Consider the following 10,804-nt stretch of genomic DNA (forward strand, 5'->3'; position numbering starts at 1 on the left):
CTTTGTCCATAAAATCTGGAGGCACAAAGCTATTTTCCATTCACCTTGTTTGCCCCCTTTTTCCAGTTTACACACATTACCAACAGCTCCCCCTGCTGGTCAAATGTATGTTTTTCCTTGCGCTGCTCAATCAACAATACGGCAAAGCCGCGTTGCATTGTGGGGCACAACGTAAAGATGGTAGCGGTCATAGACAGCACGTCGAAGCGATCATAACATACTTCTATTTGTTAATTTCCTCGTTAGTAACGCTTTGCTGTTGCAATAACAAAGGTATAATCTGATACAGGACTGTTATTCTAAGAGAGAAGAGGTACACGTTTAAAAATCTACTTTTACGCAATGTGTTAGCGGAAGCTAACGCTACAAACTGGTTGTTGATGATATAAATGAAGAGGTCCTATACAGTTGTGTCTTTGTCGAGCGGGTCAATATATTGAAATATTTCCAAAGCTTTAGTTTCAATGATTATTTCTTTCTGTTAGGAGATGTTCGGAGGTTTGTTAAGAGCTGGGTCGACCTTCTTCCACTCTGCTGGAACACTGCTGCTCCCAGCCAGGACCATTTCTACAGGTAAGATGCTGTTCATCTCTTGAATCCCTATCATAGTCTACCTGTTTATGAAACACATTTGGCCATAGTCTACTACAGGGGCCACCAATTAAAAACCAGCGGGGTCTGAATAAAGAAAATCATTAACCAGTAAAGGTCTAGAGACATTTTTAATGGTCTGTTACTTTAAGCAGGATTTAACACTGAAATAAAATTAGGTGTTTATGTATTAATGTTATACATTGAATAAAACAATATAGAAAATGTTTCCATTTTAAAATCTAAAGTGTTTTTGAAGTAGAGAACAACAATCTTGCAGTTTAGTATATAGACAATTTTCTGATTCAGATATTTTTTAAAACACCTGAGCTGACCATTTGTTTTTGGTTTTTTTCTTTCTTTCTTTCTGCTTAATGAGAGCAGTGGGCTTTATTCTGCCCTGCAAGGCTTTCAACCTGGGTTTGAATGGAAACAAAGCCATTCTCAAGCACATATTAAGGTGCTCATTTTGAGCCTGGATCCATATTTATTTTTCATTCTGTTCATGGTGGAGAATCCTGCTTTCACAGCAGCAGGTTGAGCTAAACATACTCTAAATGTTCAGGCTCTGCCCCGGTCTGGCCAGGTCAAGATCTGCTATTGCAATCGCACCAAACAGGAAAAAGAATGGCCAGAAGATCCGATTTGTCAAATTGAAATATAGTAACAACAGATCGGTAACTACAAGTTAGAGCATAATTCTTATTTATACTTACTTATTTATATATTTAAAAAAAACAACACTGTTTATTTAAAAGATTGGTTGCAAACTATTGGTACTTCAACAGACCAGGAAGTAGATTTCTCATCTCCATCAGAAACTGCACCTATGCTGGATGCTGATGGGGATTTTTTTAATATGTCATATTAAATTAAGTGTTTATTTCTTCATGTTTTGCTCCTGAATTTAATGAGAATATTGCACATGCTCTCCTCGGGCTTTGAGGATAAGTCGGAGCTCAGGCATACAGCAGGAACAGCAGAGGCTGTAGGCTTTGCTTTGCACAGGTCTGGAGAGCTGCGGGGAGCAGGATGTGCGATTTAAAATCATTCTATCAATCTACTTTGTGTTGTTGGAACCACAAAGTGAGATCTTGCAGCCTTAGCGCCAATTTTTATTTCGTAGGAGTGTTTAGCATGTCTTCTCCTTACTATGATTGACACTGATGCAGGGCTAAGTAAACAGGCTAAGTAAAGTAACAGCAAGACATGATGGTTAGAAATGAACTGACCTCTGTGTAAGATAAATATCAAAGCACATCCTGCAGAAAAAGTTGGGCAATGCTATTTTTCAGATGATTGCTCCTTTTGATTGTTTGGGCCCCTATTTAAAAAACTGTTGGACAGATGCTGACAAGCGATGATACCTGATAAGCGATAATACATAATGGAGTAACTATCAGTAAGCAGAGACCGCAGTTGCTGAGGGGCCCCTGATCTTTTAGGGGCCCTGTCAATGACACTTGGTTGGCCTACTACGCATTTGACCCCAGTAAGAACTAACCCACTAATACTAGGTGAATAAAAATAAATCATAACCATCAGACTTTGATGGCCATATGCTGTTCCATCAGTTAATTCATATGTAATATTTGAACATATGGGACAGTAAACATTATAAACTAGAAACAGCCGCTAATATAAATTCCTTATATAAATTTGTTACATTTCTTTATAAGAACATTTAAAATAGTTACATATTTTTAAACATTAGTAGATAATAAAACTAACATAAAAGAATAAAACCTTATTAATATATAATGACAAGAAATATGATATAAGAGTATAAGATAATAAATATACCACAACATTTAATGACATTAATAAGGATGGAATTATAGCATGAAAAAATATAAATGTTTAATTCATTTATGTAGTTATGTTACTCTGGGGACAACATACATTTTGCCAAACAGATTTTGAAAGATTTAATGTGACTATATATCAATTGTTCATATGTAGTTCTAATATTATTAGTGCAATATTCTAATCTCAGGATCCTTTACAATTTTTAGCAAACATTGTGCTGCCACCCCACGATCTAATGCAATATTTGTTTTAGAATAATGTTGCAATGAAAGTCAGTTCTACCATATTTAGTTGTCGTAGACATAGTAATTGTGGAAACCGTTTTATTGAACTGCTTAATGATTGCAGCAATATCTTTTATTCAGGGACTTGCTGCCAGATCAGGATGCATGCTATTCCTCAGCCTAAAGAAGTTGACAGGTGGACCGAAAAAAGGAGCATGTTTGGAGTTTATGACAACATCGGCATCTTAGGTAAGTTATATATCCTTAATATGGCTTTTATTTTGGTATAAACATTCAGTCCATTTATTTTATGAAGCTTGTATGTGAATAAGATATTGTATTAGAAATTAGAAATAAGTGTTTGAAGGAGATTTCTTAACTTTAGATGGCATCTTTGTTTTATTTTTCCACACATTCTTTGCAGTAGTCTCATTTCTTTCTTTTTTCTTTTTTTTTATCTAGGGGATTTCAAAGCCCATCCTAAAGACCTCATCATTGCCCCCTGTTGGCTGAAGGGTTTTAAAGGTAATGAATTGCAGCGTTTGATTAGAAAAAAGAAGATGGTGGGAGACAGGATGATGACTCTGGATCGACACAACTTGGAGAAGAGGATCCGCTTCCTCTACAGACGCTTCAACCGCACCGGAAAGCACCGCTAATGCCGCAGCAAACCTCGCTCAACAAGAACTGTCAGAGTTTTTTCATGTCAATTCATCATATGACTGTTATGTTGAGTAATTTAATGAGGAAATATATATTTCAGACATTGTGTACTTATTGTTTTGTTTTTCCTTTGGACTTTGTGAAGATTGGTCATCCCTAAACGAAAAAGAACCTCGAAATACACAGAAAATAACGTCATAAAATTATCATTTAGATGGCTTTTTTTTTTTTACATTTACTTCACTTTTTATGAAAGATTTTTTTTTTTTTTTTTTTATGTTTCGCCAGTTCAGAGTAGACTAAAGACTAAATCCCACTTAGTGCTTCAGCATAAAAGAACAGAAAATAGAAATAAGTTTTGTTCTCCCACAGTGGGGAAATTCTGACACTTTGTCCCAGCACTTACCGTAATTAAACTTAAAGAGAAATATACATGCGTAAATTGCAAGAGAAAATAGTGTAAAACTGATCAGGGTGCCCTCAAATTTGCTAAATGTGTATTTATATTCATACATAACACCTAACAGAATATTTAAAATGTATTGAAACCATATAAGCAATCCTCAGAGATATAGCAACTTACTAAGATCGTTGGGTGTATTGATTATAATAAATGGTTATAAAGTCTTAAAATTAGCTAAAAGGAAGGAATTGCACGAACACTCCTTAGTGCACATAGGGTGCAGCAGTCTGTCACGGAAGGAGCTCTCCAGCTCCACAACTGCCTCTTTCCTTGGGTGGGAGACATTTTCCCACAGTGATGCTGTTTTGGCTGAAGTCTCTCCGACTGCACAGCCTGCACTGGGTTCAGGGTACGCCTCACAACAGAGCCGTTCTTGTTTAGTTCAGCTATAGACACATTGCTGCTGCAACAAACTCTTCTACAGCAGATGCCTGAAGCCAGAAGATGCCACCACATGGCACTTCAAAAGACCTCAGTCTGCACAGACATTTTCTGTTTTTTAAGGTGAACAAAGTATGTATATGTGGATCTGATTGGGTGACAAACCTTCAAATCACTTGAGTCATGTTTTTGAAAGGTAACAATCATTGATTGATTCAAGGATATTATTTAAAAGCAACTTTGTTGTTGATTCAGCTCCACAGAACCAACAGCATCAATGTTATGGGTTTTAAGTGTGTTTGTTTTCTTTTGCACTGCTACACCAAGGCTTACTAGATTATCAAACAGGTAGCATAGTGCCAACAGGATTAGAGCTGTTAAGGTTTAATATAAAAAAAAAAGAATACAGCATGTTTTCAGTAAAATTGGCTCTTATAACGGAAAGGTGTCTGAAGTTGTCAGATCATTGTATGTTTATCAGACCCCTAGTTGACCTCTTTCTATCAACCACAACTGACTGAAAAACTTAATCTAAAAAATAGGATGTAAAGATAAACTGCCTTCCTTTATATAATTACTAAATGTGCTTCTTTGTCCCAGATAAATATTTCAGTGCAAACTAGCTCTAATGTAAAATCATTAACAACTCCACATCTTACCTTTGGAGGCATATGAGACTTAACATTTATAGCAGTAAAATGTGAACCTGATGGTTCTGCCATGTGGTAGTATGTGTATTAATTTGATTTATTGACATTTAATTTGTAAAAAGTTTATAAAATGGGGTTTTCCTTTAGTTAACTGAAGGAAACGGATATATATCTTATAGCATAACTGATGGCTATTCATTTAGCTACTAAGAAACCAAGAATATAAAATATAGTGTTTTCTTCTGGATTGTTAACAGAAAAGCATGAGAAATCCAAATGGATAAAACCATCTTTAAATGGGTCAGGATTTAATGGCTTGCTGGCAGAAGGCTGTGTTCGGTGTTTGGCCTACTCAGTGGTCTTGGGGACACAATCTATAAAAATGAGTCGTAGGAGCATTTAAACCATTATCTGCCAGTTGTATATATTTTTCTCTAAAATTAAAGGAGAGCTCAGAAAACTAAAGACCATTAGCTAAAAACAGCTAACTACACTAACCTTACAAGAAAAATAGTACAAAACCAATATGGTCACAAGAACACCACATAGGTTATGTAAGCCTTAATAAGAATATGTTTGTAAAATTGAACAAAAATACCAAATAAAGTCTTAAAACTAATGAATAAGAAAGTAATTGAACCAAAGGCACAGAATTTTTTTACTGCTCACAAAAAATGTATTCCAAGAAGAAAAAACAGATTATTTTAAAACTAAATCTTTCTGTAAATGCCTGATACTGTGAGGTATAGTAAAAAGCAGGATTACAGGTTTACCAATCTTCATGGTAACGTTTGGGTCAGTGGTCTCAAACTGAAATCATTGGGGGACGGTGTCCTGCAGCAGTGAGATGAATCCCCTGACAAACACATGAATCAAATGGCCAAACTACAACACAGTCAGTTTTAGAGATTCTTATCTGACTGATGTGTTGTAAGAGATAAAAGGCAGTGACTCTCAAGGACCCAGGGTTTCAGACCACTGCTGTAGATCTCTTCTACATGCCAACCATTTTTTTTTTTTTTTTTTTTTTTTTTTTTTTTTAGAGAAAAGCAGTCCTTTCTGCTCTACTACTATAAAAGCTTTTGAAACTAAACCTTTTGGTGAAAGAATGAATGTGGTAAATCAGCCCCGATCCTTTGTTAAGTATAGTGGAGGATGGATGATGCTATGGGCCAGTTTCTGTTCCAAAGGCTAACTTACCTAAAAAAAAATAAATAAATAAAAACAGGCTGGAGATAGTAAGCTAGCATCAAGAGGTCAGAGAAAATTTAGATTAAAAAAAAACAAAAAACATGCTGGGTATTCCTACAACAAAGCTTTCCTGATGCTTGGATCAGCCTTTAATCTGAACATGTTTCCCTGAATGAAACAAAAGCCCAGGTGACAGGGTGAGTTTTCTAGTTTGGTTCCACTTTGCTCTTATTGTAGAGACATATATATGTAAACAAATACATTTGTTAAGAAATAAAAAAAATGCATACTGTTTATAATACAGTAGAAAGAAGTTTATCAATGTGTTGAAAAGAAGCCTGGAAAAATAAAAGGAATGAAGCAATAAATAAATGAATGACAAAGAAAAAGTTTTGTTTAAAACACCCATAATTTGCTCATAATGAAGATAAATATTTTGATCCAAATTAACAGTAAAAGTATTAGACTATCTTAAATCAACACTGGCATCCATATTCTTCATTTGCTTCAAGAGCTCAGTTTTCCACGGCTGATTTAACTGTTACTGTTGTTGAATAAATGGCTCTGTGTGGAAGTGCCCACGGTGCGCATTTTAACGGGCTGGATTGGAAACACAGGCAGCTGCAAAGAGAAGTGGGATACAGTAGCTGGGGGGTGATTGACAGAATCCCGGGCCAGGGAGAGCAAAACAGCCGAGTCAACACTCCTCTCTCTGGCTGCCCACTATACCGCAGTCTGGTCCCGCCATGGAGAGCTGCAGCACTGGCGGGAGGCAGGGGAGGGGAGGGGAGGGGTGCCGCACTGTCGTTGGAATCCAAGTGAGGAGACGCATTATTGCAGCTGAAACACTTTGCACGAACCAAAGTACCGCACTTCCCCCCCATGATTCCCAGAGAGAAAGGGAGGAGGAAGCAGGAATCAAACTGTTTTCTTATTATTGCACTTTCTTTCCCCTGATCCAAAAAAAAACAAACAAAAAAAAACAGTTTGTAGCTTTCCTAACAGGAAACTACTTAGCCTGCCAGCCAATCAGCGCTGCGTCCTCCATCAGCATCCAGGAGCAACTCAGGATCACTTGGAGGAGCAGGACGCAGCATCCCCGCTGGGATCTGGACATCCATGGATTCACCTCTTGGCTGGAATATCATTTAACATAGAAGCGCTCCTTTTCCTCGCTGTTCTCCATCACTCCCCTGCCACACAGTGAGTTATCACCCGACCTGTATCCGTGGCTCGGTGTGTTGCGGTACTTTGCGGACGACTTGCAGCATAAAAGCATCGCTAGAAGATCGCTTCCACTGCGCCAAGAAGAATCCCCGCCCATTTCTCAAGCAACTTCAACCTCTCTACTAACTAAAGCCTTTTTTTCTCCTGGATAAGTGCCTTTACATCTGCATCACTTTCATTTTTTTTAAAGAAAGTAATTCATATTATTACTTTAAGACTCCTCCTCTCCGCTGCCCGTCAGTCAGTCCAAACAGCTGCATAGGAAATGTGAGTATTAATGCGGATTCTTTATTGCGTCCTTTTTAATGCAGCAAACAATGTGAAAGACGCTAAAATAGGTTTAGAAATATCAATTTATATACCTGATGTGTTTTTTAAATGAGTAAATAATCAAATATAAGCTGTTTTATTTCATTTCGTTGCGCTTTTTGCTGACGCAAGTGAAAACCCATTTCTTTAATAATTTATCTAGAGTTGGACCAACGCCACAGTTTATCCTCTGGGAGAGCAAAGTGGGGCAGTTTATGGTTTTGCTTTCCAAAATTACATGCATTAAAATAAATAGTTAGATAAGGTTAATTTTGGCTTGCCTGTCTTAGAAGCTGGCTTTAAACATGATTTGTATTTTCACATTCATGACAATAAAAAAATACTGACATGATATTGTTATCTAACGTTTTCTGAAAATACATTTTTTATTTTATTTATTTATTTATTTTTCTCCCCTGAGCAGTAGAGGCCCCCCATCCCATTAACATAATGACCACTCAACTGGCTACATAGCAAAATTCTGTTTATACATAAAATATAATGTAAGATTTCTGAATGAGCTAAAGCAAATACAAATTTCTGCATTTATTGCAGTTTATGTTCATTCTCAGTTGTCCTCTCCTACCCAACTCTCCATGAATTCATACTTGACACCAGCATCACACACTGAAAAAAATAATGTTACCGTTTTTGGCATTTAATTAATTATATTTAGTTACTTTAACACAAATGTTTATGTCCTGCCCTGCTAACATGAAAGAGTTGTGTTAAAGTAACTAAATATGATTAAGTAAATGCCAAAAACGACTACTTAAATTTTTTTGAGTGTAAAACTTCTAAAATTCTGTTAACATTTTTCGTTTTCCTGTGCCACCCCTGTGGCCCCCATGTGAACTTTGACCTTTATTCCCAGCAATGCTTCAGTCTCTGCTCTTTTTGTCAATGTTGTTTAATTATTAATTATTAGTGGTAGTTTTATTAGTATTTTTATAATAGTTATTTGATTTTGAACCTGTTTTTGTTTTTTGTTTTTGCGATTTATTTTTTTCATCTATCCTTTTAACAGACTGATTTAGAGTTCATTATTAGAAAAGTTGTCATCCATTTCATCCCTGAACCAAAAAAAAAAGTAATTAAAAAAAAAAAGTCACTTTTTATTCTTTATTGTTTAGCTTTCTTTTTGAAAAACCTCTGTGAGGTACTTCACAATTTAAACAAAATTTAGGGCTTTAACATAATTGGAAAAAACTTTCCATTGATTAATCTTGATGTCCCTCATCAAAACTTTACGATTGATTAATCATATGGAAAGTCAAGATTAATCAAAAAGCTAAAATAAATCATTGGTATGAAAAGTTTTGACACACGACATCAGCATCCACACAGTCCTTTGCCATTAATTATATTGTGGTGATGATTATAATTGAATATATTATTGAGTCCTAAAGCTTCATTCTTTTATGTGTTCTTCCCTAAGCTTATGTTTACTATGAGGCGTATTTTCTAACAACTAGAAAACAATTTTCATAAAGTTGTTTTATTAAAAAAAATGTCTCACTTAAAGGCCCATCTCATCATTCCACATGAGGACTGGACAGATTTAACACTTTAACCCAGAGACCACATGAAAGATTGGTGAAGAGCATTTTTACAAGTTATTTCTGTAAATCTGACTTCTTAGTTGAAGCAACAACATTAAGTTGTTTCAAATTTAATTTAATCTTCTTTTCTCTCCCTATTTGGGATATAGAATTGGCATTTTGTTGTTTTGTCATCTGCTAATGATAACACTAAACCTGTATGTATTTATGTATTTAGACAGTCAGTCATTAAAGAATAAATGTGAAATGTTAGTTTAAATTGGATACACCAAAAACATTTATATCAGAGAAAAAAATATCTTAATCCTATTTTAGGTCTATTATGTAGCATCCACTTCAAATAAGTGTTTAAAAGTTTTAGGTCATGATTTAATTTAAGAGTCTTGTTTTGTTTACAGGTCTGCCCCCGATGCTGCTGCTCCTCCAGCTGCTGGACCTCCAGGTGCTCCTGGTGCCCCTGGTCCAGATGGAGCCCCAGGTGGTGGACCTCCAGCCCCACCCAACACTTCCAGCAACCGCAGACTTCAGCAGACACAAGCACAGGTTGAGGAGGTGAGATGAAGCACAGAATGAACTTGGTTAATTTCTCTTTTAACTGAAGTGAAATGTCTCATAGGGGGGGAGGCGCTGAGCTGTCCTTTGTGATTTATCTGTTTAGAGAAGCAACTTTCAATCTTTTAATCCTTTCTGTTCCCCTCCTTTGGTGCCAAATGCTGTCTCATCTCTGTCTCCAGGTGGTGGATATTATGAGGGTGAATGTGGACAAGGTTTTGGAAAGGGACCAGAAGCTTTCAGAGTTGGATGACAGAGCAGATGCTCTACAGGCCGGAGCCTCCCAGTTTGAAAGCTGCGCAGCTAAGCTAAAAAACAAGTACTGGTGGAAGAACTGCAAGGTGGGTGCGTTTGAGTGCTTCATCACAGAAAACCTAATAAGGATCTAAATCAAGCAAAAGCCTGCTTGCACTCGGTTTTCTGTTTAGGGGAACAGATTATAATCTGTTAATGAGCTTCTGCAGATTCCCGCAATGATGCTTCAGGGAAACTGGAAGAAGGAACATCTGCTAATGAAGAGTCTCTGTGGAAACTAAAAGGATTCCTTAAATAAACGACATGAAATGCAAACAGTAATGGGTGTTATTGTGTGGCTCAGATGGCGTCTTAAGCGTAAACACTAAAGAATTTTGTCTTAATTCTCTTTTAATAGATGATGATCATGATGGGCATCATTGGAGTCATTGTAGTTGGAATAATATTCTGTAAGTATAAAATGCTTTTGTTTTAATAATTGTAAGATATATTGGTTTTATTTGTAGGAGTAAAGAAAATGGACAAGTAAAAGGCCTCTATTATGATTTTGAGTAACAAATTGTGTGTTTTAAAGTATTAAACTGTTTTATATCTTAAATTAGTTATGTTACAGTCAAAAGATTAGATGGGTTTTGTTGGGATTTTTATGTGATAGATGGTGTAGAGATGTGATAGTCTACGTTATAGCTTCATGATTTTCTGACCATGCAGGTCTTTCTGCATTACATTTACATGTTCTCCCCCTGTATAAGTGGACTATCTCTGGCACTTCGGCTCATTGAAAAACCTCATTGTTAGATTTATTGGCATCTCGAAATGACCCATATAGGTGTTAGTGATGGGCAGAGGGATGGATGGATGGATGGATGGATGGATGGATGGATGGATGGATGGATGGATGGATGGATGGATGGATGGATGGATGGA

The 10,804-nt window shown here is 36.4% G+C and overlaps 2 protein-coding genes across 3 annotated transcripts in view; both read left to right on the plus strand.

Annotated features, from left to right (window-relative positions):
- The first annotated feature begins 151 nt into the window (after positions 1 to 151).
- On the plus strand, positions 152 to 3,478 carry mrpl51 (mitochondrial ribosomal protein L51). Of its 2 annotated transcripts, none has more exons than XM_015370741.1 (4): positions 152 to 273; positions 486 to 573; positions 2,766 to 2,873; positions 3,087 to 3,478. In XM_015370741.1, the coding sequence occupies exons 2-4, from the start codon at positions 489 to 491 to the stop codon at positions 3,281 to 3,283; spliced, it is 390 nt and encodes a 129-aa protein (XP_015226227.1). In that variant the 5' UTR covers positions 152 to 273; positions 486 to 488; the 3' UTR covers positions 3,284 to 3,478. The 2 variants fall into 2 exon arrangements, with proteins under 2 accessions (XP_015226227.1, XP_015226226.1); XM_015370740.1 differs by having other exon boundaries at positions 154 to 313; positions 3,087 to 3,475.
- Positions 3,479 to 6,898: 3,420 nt separating this feature from the next.
- vamp1 (vesicle associated membrane protein 1) overlaps positions 6,899 to 10,804 on the plus strand; it is a 6,065-nt gene continuing 2,159 nt past the window's right edge. Inside the window, exons 1-4 of the mRNA XM_015370700.1 lie at positions 6,899 to 7,466; positions 9,469 to 9,622; positions 9,805 to 9,963; positions 10,275 to 10,326. Coding sequence (XP_015226186.1) covers positions 7,465 to 7,466; positions 9,469 to 9,622; positions 9,805 to 9,963; positions 10,275 to 10,326 — 367 coding nt within the window. The 5' untranslated portion in view covers positions 6,899 to 7,464. The remainder of the gene's footprint in view (positions 7,467 to 9,468; positions 9,623 to 9,804; positions 9,964 to 10,274; positions 10,327 to 10,804) is intronic.

This window comes from Cyprinodon variegatus, unplaced genomic scaffold (assembly GCF_000732505.1).
Source record: "Cyprinodon variegatus isolate N-32 unplaced genomic scaffold, C_variegatus-1.0 Scaffold48, whole genome shotgun sequence".
NCBI classification, from domain to species: Eukaryota; Metazoa; Chordata; class Actinopteri; order Cyprinodontiformes; family Cyprinodontidae; genus Cyprinodon; species Cyprinodon variegatus.

Excerpts from the sequence above, each read along its gene's own strand:
- mrpl51 (XM_015370741.1), top strand. The coding sequence starts at position 489 with ATGTTCGGAGGTTTGTTAAGAGCTGGGTCGACCTTCTTCCACTCTGCT. Across the intron at positions 574-2,765 it reads AGCCAGGACCATTTCTACAG|GGACTTGCTGCCAGATCAGG; the intron begins GTAAGATGCTGT and ends TCTTTTATTCAG. Across the intron at positions 2,874-3,086 it reads TGACAACATCGGCATCTTAG|GGGATTTCAAAGCCCATCCT; the intron begins GTAAGTTATATA and ends TTTTTTATCTAG.